At 37.3% G+C, this 21,941-nt stretch overlaps 1 protein-coding gene across 2 annotated transcripts; it reads right to left on the bottom strand.

Annotated features, from left to right (window-relative positions):
* Window positions 1-1,106: 1,106 nt before the first annotated feature.
* On the bottom strand, window positions 1,107-21,713 carry BAIAP2L2 (BAR/IMD domain containing adaptor protein 2 like 2). 2 transcript variants are annotated; one of them, XM_026700987.2, is made up of 14 exons: window positions 21,585-21,713; window positions 19,050-19,125; window positions 18,213-18,299; window positions 16,849-16,910; window positions 15,514-15,585; window positions 15,065-15,181; window positions 14,006-14,152; window positions 12,888-13,028; window positions 10,212-10,341; window positions 9,296-9,533; window positions 8,405-8,458; window positions 7,637-7,823; window positions 3,558-3,598; window positions 1,107-1,320 (listed from the first exon to the last, which is right to left on the bottom strand). In XM_026700987.2, the coding sequence occupies exons 1-14, from the start codon at window positions 21,621-21,623 to the stop codon at window positions 1,248-1,250; spliced, it is 1,464 nt and encodes a 487-aa protein (XP_026556772.1). In that variant the 5' UTR covers window positions 21,624-21,713; the 3' UTR covers window positions 1,107-1,247. The 2 variants fall into 2 exon arrangements, with proteins under 2 accessions (XP_026556772.1, XP_087790931.1); XM_087934805.1 differs by lacking the exons at window positions 1,107-1,320; window positions 3,558-3,598 and adding an exon at window positions 5,817-5,986.
* Window positions 21,714-21,941: the final 228 nt, after the last annotated feature.

Genomic DNA, 21,941 nt, shown 5'->3' with positions numbered 1-21,941 from the left:
TTATTCCTAGTTGTTATCAAGACAAATATTTGATTATGGCATTTAGATGAATGGATTGATAGATCCATAAAACATGGATACACATGCAATAGGACTTGAAACTGTATGGATTGCATGAAAGAGGGAAATGTTGCATAGACCAATGATTTCCTAGTGGCAAAACTATCCCCATATAGATTTGTTAGGAATAACATAGGTTACCTAACGTAGTTTGGGTAAAATAATATATATAAACTATGATTGTAAGTTTAAGTGTGTGTCACTTTAAACTGCAAAGCATGTAATTTTGGGTGCGGTGTGAAACCACCATAAGAGGGAGCAAGAGAACCTGACGATTCCCTGACAATTACTGGATTGCATGGATTGATGGTTTGTTAACTGCGTGTTTCCTACTGCTGAGTTGCTGAAGGAAGAAAGGAGTTTTTGACTTCTTCATATCTCTACTGCGAGGAGATATATTACTGGACTGATATTTGTAAGTTTACTGACCTCTCTTTTTCGACACTGGAATTTGCAACTGAATAATCCCTGGACGGACTGAATTAGTGAATGATATATGGACTGTTTGACTATGCTATAACTCTTACTGGAATAAACTATTTAATTAGCACTGTGTATCTGTTTTACTGAGTGTAAGCTACAAAAAAGTTTATCTCACATATTTTGCCTGCCTGCCTGACTGCCGTGCAGATTCTGCTAGGGTGTATCCCTAACAAGATTGTTTGTCATCACTGAGTAAATATGAACATTTCTTTAAAAAAAATAATTTGAACAGGTAATTTTACCTATAGCCATATTGTACTGTACTTGGCTTCTCTTAAGTCCTCAATTGTACCTATACCCGTTCTTCCTCCACACGAGGGTTCATCAGTAGGTAACAGAAGAGCTGCTTCCTATCTAATAATTCAGAGAATATCTTCACACATTACACAGCAACAAGCAAGTTTCCACCAAGTACAAGCTCAACAGAAAAGCCATAGGTAATATCAGCTTTTGGTTTAAGGTATCTTATATGTCATATACAGTAGATGTAAAAAGCCTGCACACCCTTGTTAAAATGCCACGTTTTTGAAATGTAAAAAGAAAATCAGACTAAGAGAAATCACTTCAGAATTTTTTTCATTTTTAATAAAAGATATAAGCTGTACAAGTCAACTGAAAAACACACTGGAATCTTTTAGAAGGGAAAAACAAACAATAAAAACATACAACAACATGGTTGAATAAGTGTTATGACATTATTTTCATCAGACGATTGGTGCTGATCGATCATTGGTCACGGTTGGACGTAGCTTGACAGTGGCAAATGGGTTGGTACCTCTAAATGGATGAAAATGAAATGAAATGAAAGAGTTCAATCATTGGAACAGAAGATAATGTTGTATCTTCAAGTTGTCAAGTTTGAAAAATGCTGCGCTGAAGTGTAAGAAATGTATCAGTGACCCAGTCCTCTGGGAGATCCCTGTGGCATTAAAGCCAGCTGGCTGTAAAATGCTCATAACTGTTCACTGTTTTTCTTGTGCATATTTAGAGTAAAATAACAGAGTTGAAAGCGACCTTGGAGGTCTTCTAGTCCAACCCCCTGCTCAAGCAGGACCTTATGCTATTTCAGGCAAACGTTGTCTTAAAAACTTCCAGGGATGGAGCCCCTATAACTCCTGAAGGCAAGCCATTCCACCAGTGATGGGATTAAAATTGTTTTACCACTGGTTCAGTGGGCGTGGCTTGGTGGGCGTGCTTTGCGTAATGCCAGTGCGCAGCTTTCCTCACACCAGCTGATACCTGCAGCGCCAATCAGCTGAGAGGTTAAAGAAGAGAAAAGTGCAGGGGCAGCTAGGAGGGCCGATCCTGCGCTTTTCTCTTCTTTTTCCTCTCACCTGATTGTGGAGGATTTTTTCCCTCCTCTCAGCTGATTGTCGGCTTTTTTTTTTTACTACCAGTTTGAACTTGTCCAAACCGGTAGCAAACCACCACTGCATTCCACTGATTAATTGTTCTCACTGATAGGAAATTTATCCTTATTTCTAGGTTGGATCTCTCTGGGTTAAGCTTCCATCTGCTGCTATCTGTTGTTTTGCCTTCAGGTGCTTTGGAGAATAGATGGACCCCCTCTTCTTTGTGGCAGCCTCTCTGCTATCGTGTCAACCATCTCTTTTTAACACCCTGAAGTTCTCAGATTAGGGAATGATCTAACAGCAACCGAGCAAGTCTCAAGTCATATAATAAATGACAATTGTTTAGAAAACAGGTGAAAGTGATTCTGCTCATTTGAAAAAAAAAAATCCCACAACATAAAATTATAGCACACATATACAAAACAATGGTACATTTGATCTTGCCTATTCTTTCAAGGGAGTGAAAAACATGAGATGTAAATATTTTACAATGCAATCCTACAGCCATGGTACAGTACCCTTCATCCAGCAGCTTCCAAGAGAGTGAACAAATATAATAATTATGCCAAGAAGCATTAATATCACAAGCAAAACCGCAACCTTAATAGGACAGAAGATAAAAATATACAGCAGGCTAAACCATTTAACCTGATTTAAAGAAACTAACTTTTTAAAAAAAGCCTTAATCCAATCCAAAAAGGCTGAAAGTGTGGCTAGGAGACTTATGTTTAAAGAGGGTGATCCCTAAATTAAATATTAAGCTAATTGGTTTGCTGCAGGGCACTTTCATTTTAGAAGGAACTTGGAGACGATCTTCAGTGGAAGAGGATGAACAGGGTGATACAGGGAGAGGGGCTCCATGAAGGAAATGGATCTTATGGAAAGTTAAGAGTGATAGTGTTATAAGGCTGGGACACAGCCAGCTCTCTCATTAGGTAAGTTAAGGAAGCTATTTCAATCAGCAGGATATAGGTGCTTCCAGCTACCAATGAGCTAGACAGCCACAAGGTGGCAGAAGAGAATTGCAGAAAAAGTTGGCTTCATTCTAATAGCCATCCAGATTTTAGCACTCCAGAGCAGCTGACCCTTACTTAAAAGACACAATTTTTGTGAGATTTTTATTTAAAATGTTGTTGCTAGATGAAGGGAGAAAGACATGTAGGAATTTTAATTTTAATTTTTATTTTTTACCTCTTGGCTGCTTCAGATCAAAACCCCATCTTTTGCTTCACCTTTAAATAGCAGAATGGCTTGGGCCTGTCAAGCACTGAAATAATTCATAGAAACTAACATAAAATTACTTTGCAAAATGAAGCTATGGTTGTTGTTTTTTTATTAAATGGACATTGGTGCAATTTGGGTGACCTGAACAAGTCTTCTGCGTGTATACTCTACCTCTCCATTCCTCCCTTTTTGAAACAAGCCAAGATATTAAACTGACTTTAAATTATTTAAATAAATGATAATTTAGAATGATCTAAATCCTGGTTTACTTCAAAGTGATTGCACTGGCAATAGTATGAAGGCAGAAATTTTAGCCATCATCAAACAAATATAAAAAGTGTATCTAGAAAGATGGTTTTTGTTATTTCAGAGTCTTAATAAAAGACTCAAGAAAAAATGGACAGCTTTGATTCAAGCTCAGATTTAAAGAAAATGTACCTGGGGAAGAGCTCTGGAGGATGATCCCATCTTGCTGGCTTCTGCAATAAATCAAAAGCATGTTAAAGCTGGAAGGAAATCCCCTTATAAATATTCAGAAAGGAAAAAGGCATGAACACAGCAAATAAATACACGCATATGACTCCAGAACTGTTTTTCTATGAGGCCAGTCTATTTTTGGCTCAAGGAATCCGCAATAGGACTTTGTCCCTGGCATGATTTAATCATGCACTTTACTCAAGCCCTCTTCATTCCCAGCTGTCTAGCAAATGAACACCCCACCTCTGCTTCATTTCACCGTATGCAGGTACAGGTAGTCCAGAGATACATCCCCAGTCCACCTTAAGCCCCAGCGGAAGGACCATATGACCTTTCTCAAGTAGAAAGGTGATCATTCTCATCTTTAGAAAGATGTAGAGCATTTTTTAAAGGAAGGAGGAAACTGGTCTTTAAATTTTCTAAGGCCACTTCTGTACCATTGTGGCTTGCATTCCTCAATCAGTGAAAAACAGTTTTGAAGATTGTTCTCAGTTTCCTTCAGAAGCAGTGAATTACAATCCTGCCCAAAGCTGCTGGAGGTTCTAGAGGAATAACATTTTCCCCACACTATGGAAGAAGGAAATAAAATGAATTGCTTGGACTCACATATCCCTGCCCGATCCATGTTCTTGTTTTGTGTACATCTGGCTGATCATGTGCAAAAACAAATGAAAAACCCAGCTGTTCTTACAACAGGAAGGAGCCTTTCTCCTTGAAAGATGTGAAGACAGGAGGATGGGACATAATAAAGCAGGAATTTCTGGACTGTGTGCAAAGTTTGTATGGGCTCAGCATTTTTAAAATGACATTGAATTAAGGATGGTTTCATATATGATACAGATGAGCCAGAAATATTGGCTTTTCGTGTGGAGAGATTTGGTTATTGTGAGCAACTTCCTTCTTGTTTCACTTTGTTGAGATGCATATACACACTTCAAAAAACACTCACTGCACCCAAGCATATGTTCACATGAACAGCACTGGATACTTTTGCAACGGCTATTCCAATATGTGCACTGGAGATTTTGGGCTTCTTTCAATTTTATACAATATACATAACGTATGTAATGTAATATTTTTTTTGTGCTTTTTGTGCTTTAGTATGTTATGGACCATTCCAGAAGAATGGGTGACTTTTTAATCAAGATTGCTCCTCCTTGGGGGACTGCTCTCCAAGTCTTACAGCTGCTGTGTTTTCCAGCTTTGCTGTTGGCATGTTTTTTAATAGATATGCCTTGGCTGGATAAAGAAAAATAAATCCTCTTTTCAGAACTTGCAAAGTTTTAAAATGTATTTGCTGTGATGTTTGCTGTGATGAGCAGAAAAGATGACATTTTCGTTTTTCAGAAAAAAGCACCTCTCTATGGAGAGTTCACATATGTTAAAGATGGAAACAGAAAACTTGGGTGTGTTCCTCCCCACCATACATGTTAGGTGAAGTTATCTGAAGAAATCACAGAATTCTTTTAATGAGCAGATGAGCATATTCGTGGGGTCAAATTGCACGTCTAAATGCATCACTTCAGATCCATGGATCAGTGTTGAATTCTAAACAGCAGGTGTGAAGATGGTGCAAACATGATGGGTGAGGCGTGGCCTTCCTTGTGATCCCAAGAAAAATTACCTACAAAAGCACTTTCAAGTCCTGGAGAAAAGCACAATGTGGGCAATGCAAACTCCTCTTTTAAATGAAAAAGTGAATCCCCAGACTGTGAGGAGCCAGGATGCATTTTAAGATCACATCCTAGGTGGAGTGTTTACTTTGCCTGTTTACAAAGTAGCCGTCAGTTGGGTCAGTCATAAACTGTTTTCCAGAAGGAAAAGCACTGAGGATACTTCCTGTCAATATCTCAGTTTTTCTCAACTTTGGCAATTTGAAGATGTATGGACTCCAATTCCCAGAATACTGGGAGTTGAAATCTCTACATCTTCAAGCTGCCTAAGCTGAGAAATATTACTCTAGTCCACCAACAAACTTTCTACTCTCTGTGGCTTTCAGAAACAAAGGAGTGTCAAATAGGTAATTCAAATGTCCTCATGCCAGAGTTAAAGAACATTGGAGCACATTTTTAAACCCTTCATGTGAACACAGCCTAATTCTCAATCCACAGCAAACAATAACAGCCTGTTTTTCACTTCTAGAGGCAGGTACCACCATAATACTAGCATTCTTTTATAAATCAAACCCCTTTGGAAGAGGTACTCCAAAGTGCCCAATCCAGAAAGAATCCCGAGGAAGGCATCTCCCCAGCTGACCCAATCCCATCATCACCATCCCAGTCCATGTGCACCACTCAAGGGTCCTACTGTTAGCAGAAAGAGCTGCTGCCCCGGAGCCACCAGAAATCAGGCTGGGATGTCATGGAGAAGAGGAGAGAACTGAAGGGACCCTAAGAAGGGAAAGAGAAGTGACTGAGACTCTCCTGGTGGGGCAGAAGAGCAGAGGACCAAAATTGATAGGGATGAGGGGGGACTGGAGAGAAGCAAGGGAGGACAGGTTGTTATGCTCTACACAAAAAAGGAAGGAGAATGACAGCTCCAAAAAAAGATTGAAAACTTCCTCATAGTAGGGACTGTAAATCAATACATCAAGAGGAATTGGAGAAGTTGTGGGAGACTATGGTGAGACTATGACAGACAGAGTTCACTGGGTATGAAAAGGGAAATTCCTTAACCATCTGGGGTCAAACTAGGTGTGATTTTGGGAACACAACTAACACACAAGATTTGTCCCTTTATGGAAACAGCTGCTTTAAGGGAGCGATTTTCATTTTAGGTCGTAGCAAGGAGTAACTAATGAACTCTACCTTCCTATCTCATGCAAGCCTGCTACATCTTGTGGGAAGGGTATGTGCGGGGGTCTTCTCCCTGCAAGTACTAATTGTGTTTTCAATAAGTGCCCATGTTTATTGTCTTCAGTGCAATGGGCATTTTATGCAATGGGTCCAATAAAAAGTTCATATTAAAGTATTATTTTAAGGCAGTTGCTCTCTTTGCCTCAACTGGTGGGGTTCACAATCTAATTGGCTATCATATAATGTATCCCATAGCAGTATCCCTCCCAAGCCTGATATTCAGTTTAATTGCAGGTATGCAACTGAGGAAATGATGTAACACTATTTTACAATCTTTGGGATATGATCAAGCATAACTTGCTGCACCCTCAAATTCTGGAAGTACCTTATCCTGAACTGGATGCTTAGTTACTGTCCCACTTTCACTCCAGGGCAGACTGGCATGCCACGTACAGTAGATGAGTAATTATTTTTGTACACCAAACTCTACTAAATGTGCAACTATATCCTTTGATACATGGCCTAATTGCTATTTGTGCACCTCTAATCTCTAATAAGAAACATCTAACATCTCCAATAAGAAAACTAATATGGTATGATCAGGAGATGTTAGATCTACCTTACCCACCAGCTTCTTCCTGTAGGTGAACACAAGGAAGGGCCACTAAAAACATTTCCTATCATAAGCTGTTTGTCCCCAGTGGGGGAGAACATTCTTGGTCACAAGGTCTCCCTCATAATCAGCATCAAGCTACCTGCAGAGGTATTTGCTGCTGGAGGGAGAAGTAAACAATAGGAGGCTAATTTTTACAATATAGTGGTTGCCAAAAAATGCCTACTCCTACTTAGACCAATTCAAAAATGTTGGCCAGACTGTGTTTGCTTTTATACTTTTGTGCTCTAATTAAAAAAAATATGGGTGACCATATGATTGTCCTTATTTACAATGCAACTGCGGCTAGATTGGTTCTAGCACATTTTTAGTAAACATAGGAAATCATATGATCTGAAGGCAAGCCAAACCTTCTACTGTACCAAACAATGTAAGAAAGGCATCTATAGAATAAGGTTCTCCAACCTGGTGTTGGGGCCCAAACTATCAGAGTTTCCAACCAGGATTACATTCCTAAGGCTGTGTTGAGGATGTCTGCTGCAAGCTATCATCCATCCAAATTTACTGATCTGTGAATAAATCTGGAATCCTGAAAAGATCTTCAAATACTACTAATTAATATACAACTTTACCTTGGTCCCCATGCTGGGAGTTGCAGAATTAGACATGCTGTTTGGAAGGGTGCCTGCTCCCACCGAAGATGGAGAAGAAACTGGAGACTGAGGCCTACTGGATTTCGGCCAATAATTATCTGGTGCTGAAGCAGTAGATTGACCTAGAAGATTGTCCACACTACGACTGCTTCTCAGGGGGAAACCTCTAAGAAAGAAAGAAGAAAAAAGGTGACCAGGAAATTAGTAAATATACTGTTTTCTATGGTCTTAATCTCCAAACGTCCTGCCATTAACTGTAGCATAAATATTTTTCTTCCCTCATTCCCTTGCTGTATCATCACAAAAATTTTGTACAAGTTAATATGCAGTAATTTGCAATTGGAAATAGTTTTAAGACCAAGGGGAGATTTGAACCTGAACACTCCCAGTATAGTGTTAGTCTATGATAATTCCATAATACTCTATGCTGGTCAAACCCTTTCCAGTTTACCCCCTTTCCCACACTACACTTTAGCCAAGATTTGAAGCTTACAGTCTTGTCTCATTCTAGAGTGAATGTCAGTTTGAATTTGCACAGGCTGGCATCTGAAATGGGCTTGGTTACAAATTCCATTTTGTGTCAAGTCAACACAATGGAAACTTCAGACTGAAATGGTACAGCAATACATGAGAGGAGATAAGATGGCTACACGTTCAAGTTCATTAGCCATGTTTTCTTAATCTAGAAATTAAATTAGTGTCTCCTAAACTTCGTCACATACACAATTCAGGTTTGGAGCACTGTACCTGGGGGGTGACTCCTCCAAAGTCTTTACAAAAGCTTCAGGAAACCAGCCACTCCTGAAATCAAAGACACAAGGCAGGAGTCACTTTTGATGTGGAACCAGGGAAAAATTTGGACATAAAGTTACATTTAATTAAAATTGAATTACAAAAACAAACAATATATATTCTTCTTTATGTCTTATACAATGCTGAAATAGCAAATCCTGTATTACCTATATGATTTTTAAAGCAAAATTTTGATTTAGGCTTTTCTTAACAGAGGGCAAGAGGAATAACTTTCGAGCAAAGCTTTTGAAAATTTTTATGATATAAAATTGCAGAATGTTTGAAAATATAATTTGAGTCACCATTGTTTTACATATAAAAACACTAATTGTTTTAATAAAGCAGAATAACAGAATAAGAGAATTGGAAGGGATCTTGGAGATCTCCACTGCTGAAGCAGGAAATCCTATACCATTTCAGACAAATGGTTTTCCAATCTCTTTTGAAACCTTCCAGTGCTGGAGCATCCCCAGCTTCTGGAGGCAAGTCATTCCACTGATTAATTGTTCTAAATGTTAGGAAATTTATCCTTAGTTCTAGGTTGGTTCTCACCTTGATTAGTTTCCATCCATTGCTTCCTGACCTGCCTAAAGGTGCCTTGGAGACTAGACTGAACCCCTCTTCTTTGTGGTAGCCCCTTGGATATTGGGACACTGCTATCAAATCACCCCTGATCCTTCTATTCATTAAGGAACAAATAAAATATAATATAATTATATTTAATAATTTCAGCCTTCTGTCCCATTATCGATTATTGCATTATGGGAAGATCTGGGAGTTGCATCAAAGTTTACAGGTCCACCATCTGCCATCCAACCCCATTTGACAGAAATAAATCTGACTTACATTGATGTGCCTTCTAACTTGCCATACAGCCAGCCATTCTGAGCTTCTGGTAGGAGGACAGTAACCACATCTCCAATGCCAAATGGCAAAAGAGTCTGGTTTGAACCCCTGACATGAGGCACAACTGCTTGCACTTTGAGCAGATGGCTGCTGTTCCCCTCTTTATTGCCAGCCTCTGCCCTCTGTGCTGCTTGTTCTCCGAAGGAGTTGGAGCGAGAAAGACCAGGAGAAGCAGAGCCTGTGATATATGAGAGACCAAAACTTTTCATGAACTTACACTGCTGTTCCAAAAGAGATCCAAACTCCATAATGGTTCATAAGATGTGCCACCTGAGGCAAAACTGTCTGGAGTCTGTCCTCCTTACTTTCTCTCCAGAAGTTAAATGAGTTCCATTTCTGTTAATGTCCAGGAAATTCTCAAGACTTGGTTATGCCAACAGACTTGGGGAATCCCAGAGAACCAGAGATATTTTAGGTGGCTCCCCTATTTTAAGTGATTTGTGGTTGTTATATTTACTCTCTGTCTCTCTTTGTAGTTTTTATACTCTATTTTTAAATGATAATGATTGTACATAATTTTATAATGATTGTTTTTGTGATTGATTTTATATTGTTGCTTTATTTGATTATTGTGTGACATCCAGAATCATCTGGTGAGATGGGTAACTACTGTATATAAATTTGATTAATAAGTACAATTCATTTGTTATAATTGCTTTCATTATATTCATTTTATGTAATCCCAAATTGCTTCATATGATCCTCACAATAATGTTTTAAAGTAATTTAAATCCCAACAGACTGGTTGAAATTAACAAAATGTCCATATTTCACTCACAACAGGGTTCTCTACCAAATGTGTCTTAGCAGAGATTCTCAATCTCTTAATCCCTACATTATCCCTGTACAATCTTACCAAGTGAAGGAGTTCTTGGCATTGTTTTCCTTTTTGTTTCTGGCTGAGAGGATGGCACCATCTGTCCAGTCTCCTGGGGGAAGCTCTGTCCTGCCATAATTGGACCAAAATCGCTTGGAAACCTTGGGAGCTATACAAAAAGAAGGGTGGCAAGAATGAATCCTTCAAGAAAAGTATTCAAGGAGGCAAGTTCCATTGAAGTGATTGAGATATTCTTACACCCAAAATTGCCATATCTTCTGTTGGTCCAGACTAGGAGGTTTAGGCCCACTATTTCCTTTATGTTCTTCAATTATTTTAAAGATATTTAAATTATAATTTAAAATTAAGTTATTATTAATTAATTTAATTATTATATAATTTAAATTAAATTATGCATATATTTCTCAATTAGTGCTGGAAAAATAAATTCCCTATTTTTTTTTAACAATTCTACAACTTAGACAAGTACCAAAATAGAAAATCAAGATGCAGAGTCATATACAACAAGCAAGGTTTAGAAAGTGGACCAATGAGGAAACCGGATATAAACATTATTATTTCTTTCAGTACAGGAAACTTGTAACTCTTCTAGGATATGGCCAAATCTAGCACAGTATCACCAAGTGACAAACTACAAAATGATTTTACTCACCCCTTTATTGCTACAGAAGCAGTTGTTACTTGGTTGTCTAAGTATCATCTAAGTAAGATGACCTTATACAATACTTATAAATTTATGATTTAATAATTACCATGGTTATGTATACAAAAAGGTACTATAATCCACTTGTATGTCTAAAAGCTATATTTTTAAATTATATGTTTTTGGGAATGAACCAAGAAGCCCAGGAGCATGAATAGAATAGAACAGAACAGAACAGAACAGAATAGAAACAGGAACAGGAACAGGAACAAGAATAGAATAGAATAGAATAGAATAGAATAGAATAGAATAGAATAGAATAGAATAGAATTTTTTATTGGCCAAGTGTGATTGGGAATCTGTCTTTGGTGCATATGCTCTCAGTGTACATAAAGAAAAAAATAAAATACATTCATCGAGAATCATAAAATACAACAATTGGTGATAGTCATAGGTTAAGATTTCTATGTGTGCATTATGTACCTCTCTCCCTATTATATACCAATGAAAGAAACTATAATGATCATTAAAATGTATATGTGATGAGAGCAATGGGCATATAACTCTTGCCTCATTAGTTTCTCTACATATTTCTGTCTCATTGTCAATTGAATTCTTCTGCAACAATCTGAGTGGTTAAAAAAAATACTGAAAAGCAGGAAAAGTTTCATTTCTCACCACCATCCCCATTTGCTTTGTATCTAATATCCTACAAAAATAATTTAGTGTTAGTAGAGTTCAGTTTTTCAGATGTTGCAGAGTTACCAGTATTATTCTTAACCATTTTTGGTTGAGGCTGAGAAAAGCAATAATCTAAGAAAAGAACCTACAATTAGATATAGATTCTTCAGGACAGCATAAATGAAGTTTTAAAGCTGGCTCCCTCCTTGCTGGATAAGAGGTGCATCCATAGCCCCCACCCTCAGAGAACCTTACTTCCCTGGACACCTGACATCCTGTTCCCCTTGAATCAACTGTCAATCAACTTATACTTTCAGGAGCAAAGGAGCAAAAATTCTGAATATCTACACCAACCATAACTTCACTTATCATGCTTTCCCCAAACCATCATTTCTATTTTCTATATCTGAAACATCCAAAGCATTTATATTAATCCAGTGAACATTTGGTTACTAAGTTTGTCTTCTTTCAAAAACTTTTTAAAATGTGCTAATAAAATTGCACATACTGTAATATCCTGAAGATTTTGATAGCTATAGCCTACTTTTTAATTCCGACCAATGCATGTCTCCAAATACAAAAGAGCTATACAATTCAGTTATCTTCAGAGATGATGATTCCTCGGCACTTCCACCACATGTGAATGTGCACAGTTTCTATATCCAAAGGCCCCTGATTTCTGACTGGGTTCGCCATCTCTTCTATTTCATAACTCATGCTTCTCTCAGTCCCAGCCTAACCTGGCAATAAGTCTTCAAGTAGCGTTGTAGTACTATGAAAGCCGCCATGCAACTTTTTGCAGGCATTGATGAACTTTTGCATCAGGAAATGAAGCAGATATAATTTCCCAAAACAATCTGCCTAACTGCACTCACAAAATGCATAAACATAGATATGCAGGATAAATTCAGAGATGCAAGACAGATGAATGCTTGAAGTTCTTTTTGCCTTTCCTTAAGCTTTGGGTTGTCTTTTTGTTATTTATCATTTCACAGAAAGTGGGGAGAACACTGACAAGCATCATATTTAAAAGAGAAAGAATGAGGACTGGTTGGCTGATTCTCCCATAGTTTCTCTGTCTTCTAGTGGCTAAATTGAACTGAGTATTAATTGGATGAGGGTGCTGTCTATGAATTGCAGCCATACTGGTACCTGGATAAAAAAAAGGTCCAGGTGCCCCCAAACTGCAGAAGGTGAAGAGAATTGGAGTGAAAGTTGATGCACAAAAAGTTGAGATATAGAGTTTTGGGAATCCATATTGATGTGGTAGAGGAGACTGATCTCCACTCCTTGCTAATTCTATTCTAAAAGTCATTCATTTGAAGCCTCCTCCCTTCCTGGAGCTTCTGTGTTCCTCCACTTTCTCTTACATTTTCAAGGTGAGTAGGAGTGAGGCGGCCAGAGGAGCGTCTCTGGCTGGGTGGGGAGTTGAGCACATTCTGCACAGGATTGTGAGAGGCCTCCAATTCCTCTTTCCACAGTGGCGCCTTGTTCAGGATGATGGTCCGAGCCTTCAGAAGCAAATTAATTAAAACATTAGTTCATCTGAAGAAAGGTAAGAGAAAGGAGTCACCAGTTGCACAGTTTTAGCAGGGCTAATAAAAAAAGAGATTTCATCCTCAATATTACTGTAAAAAGCTGTAGAAGATTTAAAATATTCCAAAATACTTTACTAAAAGAAAACACTTGAAATGCTCTCTTGTTCCCTTAAAGTGTGCAGAGATTCTCCAGGAAGGAGTAAAGGGAGATTAAAAGGTTGAGGGTTATGGCCCTCTTGATTTTTATTTTTTTTAATCTGTCTGCAGACCCCTTTCAAAGTGCTCCAGTCTTGAGTGCCCCAGGGAACAGAATGGCAGATATAAATACTCTCAAGTATAAAAATAAATAATATTAGACAATCAAGAATGTTAACCTTGTGGTTTGTAGGCATCTTTAGTTTTATTTTGCACTAGCAGTGTTTTTTCCTTCTTTTCTTTGCAATTCATTTACCAGGATTCAAAAAAAAAATTGATGTTACACAGGTTGAACCTCAACAATTCTGGTAAGGAACAAGCACCAAAAAGGGGCTGGAACTTTTTTGGGGAGGGGGGATTTTTTAAAAAAGTCTGCACTATTTGGCCATGGGGTTCTCTCCTTCAGTTTTTAAATCTTAAGCCATTTCACTCTTCCCTGACACGTTTCAAAGAGAACTAGAAGATCAACATCATTTAAATATATGGGCTTGAGGTTCTGTCCTGTTAAGGTATCATCATATCTTCATTCATGGTATAAACATTCCATGCTTGTATTTAACTTGTGGTGGTTGACAGAGAGAAGTAAACAGCATATATTAAGATCCTTGCTCCTTCTGTCTCCCTACCAGAAAATACCATACCCAGAACCTTGTAAGATCAAAATAAAGGTATCTCACATAAAAACCAAGCTATGCCAATGCACATATTGGTCTCCATCTCTTCCCCATGTTACATTTGCCTCTCCCACTCCTCACTTTGTTGTAGAACTGGAGAAGAGTATTGGACAATAACTGGTGCTTCTCAGCCAGAAAGCGATAGCGGCGTTTCTCCTCCACCTCAGCAGCCTGTTGGCTTTCACTGGCAAAAACTTGCAGCTCACTACGCAAGTGAATTATCTTCTCCTGGAGGTAAGGAAAAAGTGGGTGGGGAGAAAAAAAATTCCTGTCAACTAGATTCTCCAATAGGGAAGGTCATCTCAGGATCCCAGATGTTGAGTTTTTAGAATTGACTGGGCCTACACAGCAGTCATTGAATCATTGCAGTGCATGGTCCATTCCCTTCTGAGATACTTTATCCACCCCCATCCCTCCTTTGGACTCAGATTTATTTATCTGATCACTGTCTAGGCCACAGCTCTTCTTCCTGTCTCCCAAGGTTATTCTCACAGTCCATTACGTTGCCTGATGTTTGCTCCCTACAGAATAACTTTAGGATTACAGAATAGTAACATCCATAGTGAGTGTGTCCAAAGTCAAGATGATGATTATGAATAACACACCTGTAAAAGTGATAATACACTTGCAGTTGCCATTTTGATTTATTTTTTTAAGCTCTCCTTGGATCCTCTGGTAGGAATTATGTATGACCCATCTTTGTGGGAAACTGGAGACAGGTTTAGACCAGTGGTGGGATTCAAAATTTTTTACTCCGGTTCTGTGGGTGTGGCTGGTGGGAGTGGCAGGGGAAGGATACTGTAAAATCTCCAGGAAGAGGTGGTATTTGCTGTTTCTCTGAACAACTCACAATTTCCACTACCGGTTCTCCAGAACTGGTCAGAACAACTCAAGGCAACTAACATGATCCTTTATTTTTATTTTTTTATTTTGAAAAAGAACTCCTCTCAGGAAACAAATTTAGCTTTAAAAAAATCATTAAAGTTCCCTGTAAAGATACATCCATCCAGGACATTTTATGGATGTGGAGATTTAATCCAAAGTCTCTCCATTGTAATCCAACATTCCGGGATTACTCCACTGTTTTTCATCTCTAGTCTTCCTCCGCTTCCCACCGAACCCAGACAGCCTGCTGCCTACCTTCAGCTCCCAGACATTCTTATCTCGACGACCCTCCATTCTCCGCAGGTCCATCATGGATTTATCTATACTGGCTACTCTATGCCGGTATTCCTTCTCATATTGTTGGCAACTATCCTGCAAGTGAACATGTTTAAAATAAATAAAATCTTTACTCTGAATTCAAGGGGGGAAATGAACAAGTTAATATAAATATGGTGGTAGCTACAAAGACTGTAGGTATGGCTAGTTAGATTATCTGGGCATCTAACATCAAGTACGAGCCATTATGTACACAGCTGCGTGGTTCATGAACAATGAATTGTTTGCCCAGCCCAGCCCAACCATTAATATAGCACTTGTAAAAGACAAGCTTAATTCAAGGGACATAGCACCTACAGTGGTGGTTCAGTAGAGAATAAGGAGAGAAAGCTAAGAAGAAGCAGGCAAAGGATCAATCTGATTCTTACATTAATAAACTGTACATCCAGCTTGGTGTTTTTTTCCATGTGCTGCAACAAATCTACGTGGAAGGTCTCTGCCTATTCAAAAAAGAAGGCATTGTCAGAAATCATGTCTTACTCGTATAGTATACCTGAGCATTAAATGGGGATGAGACCATCATTCAATAGTAGAGGACATACTGTATCTTTTGTATCAGGCATCTCCAGCTCCTTAATTAGAGTCATATAGCAAGCATCTTTCTGCCTAATATTAATCAAGGCATAGAACAGCAGCAACCCAGGAACCACATTTGCAATTATGATCAAATAGCATATGTAGGGCACTGAAAAATCTTTGACTAATGTTGCCTACAAAAATCAGCAGTGTTGCATATGAATGTTCTGGATTTTTTGAGCAATCATCTCTTAAATTGCCTGCAGCCTCCTTGGCTTCCTATTTTCCAGTTAAATTTCAAGGAAAGGTACGGAGGCAGGGGGATTCTCATGGGCCTTTTTCAGTAATAGTGCTGTTATTACAATTCTATCGTTTAGAGAGTTTTTTTCTTCATTTTGAAAAATATGGAGAAATCATTCAATTTTTCATTTCAGTAGAGCAGAGGTCTCCAAACTTGGCAACTTTAAGACTTGTGGACTTCAACTCCCAGAATTCTCCAGCCAGCTATGATGTGGAGAATTCTGGGAAGAATAGCAATGATGAAATGATTGGAATGAAACTGAAGCGACGGAACATTCGGTAGTTCAACACTGAGTGGTAAGTAATATAAGGATATGTGCATTTTCCTTGATTATTGACTGCATTTATGGACAAATGAGTAAGGAATCCTTGCCGGGGTGTTAGAGGTATATTGGATGGAAACATGAATTTGAGTGTACTGTACTGTATTCAGGCAATGACATGTTGTTGGCTGAGAATCTCTGCATAACCATGTTCAGAACTTTGTGGAAATTAAAAAGCCTAAATATATTTAGTTAGGAATGGAAAGCATTTATTTTCCACTCTTCTTCATAAAAGGCTGCTAGACTGGCCTTTAAAATAATAAAGAAGAAGATAAGAATCAACCTTTCACACCTAATATTATTTCCTGTTTTTTTAAATTGTGTGTGTTGTATGTCTGTAAATTGTCAACCTTTGGCCATTAGTCATGCTAGATGGGGATTAAGTGATCTGAAATGCAACATATCTAGAGGCAAACAGGTTGAGAATACTGTACATAATGCAGGACACAGATATATGACCAAGCTATAATAGAGGTATACTACAACTGACAGAACTTTTTATCATAGTTCTCCTGACAAAGTAGCAATAGTAGCATATTAGTAGCATATCTCCAAGATACCTACAACTATTTCCAAGTTGCGGTTCAGGTGCATTTGGGTTTCCGACATCTGTATCAAAATTTCACCTTTAGGAGGTAAAGAAAAACCATTTAATTATTTTTCTTCTGGCAATGGCTGGGAATTCTAAAAGATGTAGCACTTCCAAACACATCCAGCATTATTGTTCATCAAGAATTGTGATTTATTGATTTATAGGGGGAGGAAATTGGAAAAGTGGTATTTTTCCAGATGTCAAGGAATGATCATCAGAATATGTGTGATGTGTTTGGAAAAAAGCAATACTGTACTTTCCACTAATGAAAGGATGCAGCAATGTGGCTATGATACTTACAATAATATCTCGCATTATTTATATTATAGTAGTGAATTCATTGTTAAACCAACTATTAAAAAATGTTTTTTCTGTATTTTTGTTTTCTCCTTTTAATGGTTTGAAAATTTTAAATGTTTTTAAGATTAAAGATTGTTTTGTTGCAAAGATATACATATTAAATAATAATTGTAAAAGAAGTTGTAAAAATAATTGTAAAAATATTACTAATTTGATCTGCATTACCTGAACAAGAGGTAAATTATCTAGATTTCATGCTTCTCCAAATGTCATAATAGCATAATAGCACTTAGATTTACAGCCCTCTCTAAGCAGTTTACAGAGTCAGCATAGTGCCCCCAACAATCTGGGTCCTCATTTTATCAACCTTGGACGGATGGAAGGCTGAGTCAACCTTGAGCTGGTCAAAATCGGATTTCTGGCAGTGAGCAGTAAATTAACCTACAGTACTGCATTCTTACCATTATGCCACTACGGCTCGCGCAGTTCTCAATTCAAAGTACACATCTGAATGCATTTGACCACAGATTTTAAGAAAAATAATTAAAAATGAATAAAAATTAAGAAATAAAATACATTATGTGTATTTTGTCAGACAAGTTTTTTTAAAAATAGGGACTTTAAAAACTTGCACATGAAAGCAGAACTGAGTCAGATGACCATGTTTGAACTGGTCCAAAATAGAAAGTAAATTGATCAGCCTATACAAATTCATAATTATGTTTTTACTTATACCTATTATCTTGTAAGCAACTGACAAAAATAAAAATAAACAAGTTCGCATTCTAGCTCAGCTACACAGTCCTTGCATAAGACTGAATTATATCAGTTTGAAACATGAGTGTACTGTGAAAAGGATGGATCAATGTCTAGATATAAACTCACAAAATATCTTTGCATGCTGAACCCAGTGGAATGATGAGCAAGCATAGTATAATTTAGCCCCTTATATTGCATAGTAATTTATGTTGTTGTTGTTGTTGTTGTTGTTACCAACTGACAATTGTATATCATCTCAGGGAAACCCATATCTTACCCAGAATTTGTGAAGTAGAACTCTGAAGAGCTTGTTCTCCAATCTTCTGAACTGCTGTAAAATATACATCTGCAGCCTCAGATAATGCTGCAGGGTTTTTTTAAAAGAAGAAAATTAGAATGCATTTCTGGCTGAGAATTTTCTTTCTCTTTTTAAAATTTATTTTTCTAAGAATTGTTCTTCAATTATTAAAACATTTTTAAATAATTCATTCCTTGGGTTTTCCTCTGCCAAAGATTCATGTCAGCTTCCAAACTGCCTCTCTGCAAATCTTTTACAGTTTGTGTTGGGCAAAGAAAAGAATAGGACTGCTTGGAATTTCCATTTGTTTCATGTTATCCACAAGTGGAGCATTGAAAGCTGTGCATTTCTTATACGTGTTATACAGTATGCACAGTACTGATTGTGGTGCATCTATTATACAGATGGATTTGTCTGCACACTGGTATTCTTCTCTATCAATGAATGGTGAGAAAGATCACCTCCTTTCTCAAGTATGTATGAAATTCTACCAAATTAAACACGAGTTAATGCAGTTGTTATTTGCTACATTATGTCTGCCCAACTCCAAATGATTATGGATAACTTATTTTATTTTAAAAGCCAGAAACAATAAGAAATAAGGAAACAAATCATGCAAGTGAAAAAGAGAGGACGTTATATAATATATAGCATCAAAAAAGAATAACTTAATGGGCTATCAAGCCTATTCCAAGTCCAAAAACAACCAGTTTTTCAAGGAATCTTGGATATCAGCAAGGTGTGCATGTGCTACACTGTCAGAAAGAATGGTCCAGACTGTAAGCAAGTAGACATATACCTAGCTGTGTTACTTACCATAAAAAGCCTGCAGATACTTGTTGCCCAGATATATCAGCTTCTCCAAAGCTGGATTAAACTGTTCCAGGATGCTCTGTTATCCATCCAGATGAAGAAAAAAATAAATAATAAAATCTTACATACAGCATCTGGGTCTCTTTAAAAAAAAAAAACTTACTGTAGACCAGGAATTATTGCTATCTATACTCTAGACAATCTATCAAGTGGGCCATCCATAAGGTTTAAAAGTATGTTATGCTGAAAATACCTTAACCATAGTTACTGGCCGAAATTTGGAAGACAATTGGTGCCAGACAATATAAAGTGGTGTTATGGACCCAATGTTGGGACCCAATGTTAACAGTGAGCAAAATGAGGGTAGATACAACACTTTCTTCCCTTCCCCCTCCCCCAGAGTTAATCAAGGTCATTAATTATGCTTAGTTAGCTATCTTCCATGGCTAGTAGTATGTATCATCTAGTAAAATTTATGTTTGGGTGCGTTTTTTCCTTAAGGATTGTTTATTGCGTTAATATGATCCCATTTTACACCATTTTTCTCCAACTTTGGTGATCTTCCCTTCACCTAGGAACTTTTTACCGTCTCAGCCATCCTGGATCAGGCTATTCTTCAGCAGCCAGAACTGCCTAAATACAACTTAGTTTGCCAACCATCTTCTATTCTGCTTTTCCAACTCCAATGCAACTCTGTCTTCCTGCAAATTCCTTAGCCAAATTCCTTTCTCACACACACACACACACACACACCAAACAAGAGTCTCTCTATATATGTGGAGGGGAAAAAACACCATTTCATCATTTATTCTTCTTACCTTCCAAGTTGCTATCTTCCATATGCTGTGGCCATTATCTGAAGGGCCCATAGCTATTGACCTCTGCTGTCCTGTGTGGCTTTTGTCAATTGAAGCTTGTACGTAACACTTTTGTATACTTTCTAGTCTAAAAGGTATAGCTTAGGTTGTCAGCCACAGTTATACCTCTCCATGTGCATATTCTGCCGAATGGTAACAATAGTACGAGTAGGTTTGGGTAGAGTTAACCATGTTGGATAAACACTGCCTTGTTAGGTTTACTTAGATAAGTAATAGAAATCAATGAGCTTGCTGTTGAGTAAGGGTGCAAAAGATGTCAACCTTTGTGTGTGCTGGACAGCCAACTATAGTTTCAATTTCATCTAGCAGTTAGTTTTCATTGCATATTGGATTACCTTCTTGGTACTTCTGAGTTGAACCTTTTGGCCTCTCAATAGTTTTTCAGCTTAGCTAGGCCAAGCATGAGGTTAAACCAGATGTCATCCAAGATTTACATTCTATAATTCTATGAAATGCAAAACTTTGGGGGAATCAAAGAATGGGAAAAATGGAAATCACATGCTTATTACAATTCCAGTTGGGAACAACCTACTAATTTCTACGTTTTGCCCTTACCTTCAACTATTTCATTTCTAATGCTCTTCAAACTTGTCAGTTGGTCCAAAATCAATATCCCTGCTTTCATCCAATTTTTCTACATCACTATTTTCCCTCAATTTTAAATGTTGAATTTCCCTGTAAAGTCAATTTAGCATTCAAAAAAGATCAAATCTATTTTTATGAGATGTTCCATTCCATAGCTTTCTAACAGATGCAATTATTTCCAGAGATACTAGAGTTCTGTTGTATTTGGATCCTAATTCTCTCCATCCAACTAAAGGTTCTATATACATATTACAAAATTGCCCAAATCAGAAAATTAAAACTAATTTATAAGGGTATGTATATCATTTATACAAAATACAATAGGCTAAAAGATATGGTATACATGTGCATTAGAAATGAATGTATGTGTGTGTATATAAAATGTATGTTTGTGTGTGTCTGTATGTTTGCATTAAATAATTATATAGAGAGTTATAACTGTTTACTGGATCATATTATACTTAATATTTTGGCTTTTTTCTATTGTATTTTTCATTTATTTTTGAGCACTCATTATGCATTTTTATATTTTTGGATTTCATACCTTTTGTTTTTTCTTTTTCTATTATTTTAAAAAGCAACAAAAATATTTTAAAAATACAAAAGGTCCTACCACGATATATGAATCTGGTCTTTATTGGGAACAATGGTGCCTCTACTACAAATGGCTGCACGATCTGATAATATAAAACAAACTATCTGGGTACAAACACAATTCTGGCATGTAATGTGAATAAATTATTTCCGTACTTTTAAATGTGTAACTAAAGCAGACTGAGATTCAAAAAATTAGGTTCCTTGGTTAGTCTAAGTATCTCACAACTTAAAACAGAGATTATTAAGTTATTCAAGTTTTTAAAGCTATAGCACTTAGAAGCTATACTATTAAGCAATCTGGATCACAGGTTTTAGTAATCAAACAGTTTTCCTCCATTTATATTTTAACAACTTCTTTCTACCTCCATTTTGTCTCTTGCAGAATCCATTATTAAGGAAAGTCCTCTTAAGCCACGTTTTTCTTGGCCAATCAAGAAAGGCTGTTACAATCCAGGGAACAAAGAAAACTAAGTCTCACCTTATAAATAGTGATTGTCGATCTGTAGGATTGCTCCATCCTCAAATATTTTAAGACCCAAGAACCCCTTCTCCAGGAATGGAAGTGAGAAGATATGCTGGCTTGTTTTGAAAAAGAAGAACACCACTGCCAGAGAGTTTAATAATTAATTCTCATATCGTGCTGTTGGAACTTGATCTTTAGGTGTAATCAGATATCAGGTAGGGCGGAATCTTGTGACAGTTATGGGGGTCATATGATCTTTACTCTTAATTATGTATTGCAGTTTCCATATATGGTTCTTTGTGGAACATTGTTCCATCAAACTATCTTGACTGAAATAATTATGATGAGTTGAGCACCTTGAACAACTTATCT

The sequence above is a fragment of the Pseudonaja textilis genome, chromosome 5, assembly GCF_049901715.1.
Source record: "Pseudonaja textilis isolate UNSWEBS1 chromosome 5, rPseTex1.2, whole genome shotgun sequence".
Taxonomy (NCBI): domain Eukaryota; kingdom Metazoa; phylum Chordata; class Lepidosauria; order Squamata; family Elapidae; genus Pseudonaja; species Pseudonaja textilis.
The sequence above is the reverse complement of the archived record's forward strand: the minus strand, read 5'-3'. Positions and strand labels throughout refer to the sequence as shown.

Coding starts and splice junctions, on each gene's coding strand:
- BAIAP2L2 (XM_026700987.2), bottom strand. CDS start 21,623: ATGGAGCAATCCTACAGATCGACAATCACTATTTATAAG. Junction 16,911..18,212: donor TTCTACTTCACAAATTCTGG/GTAAGATATGGG, acceptor TACCTCCTAAAG/GTGAAATTTTGATACAGATG. Junction 1,321..3,557: donor CCTCCAGAGCTCTTCCCCAG/GTACATTTTCTT, acceptor TCATCCATTTAG/AGGTACCAACCCATTTGCCA.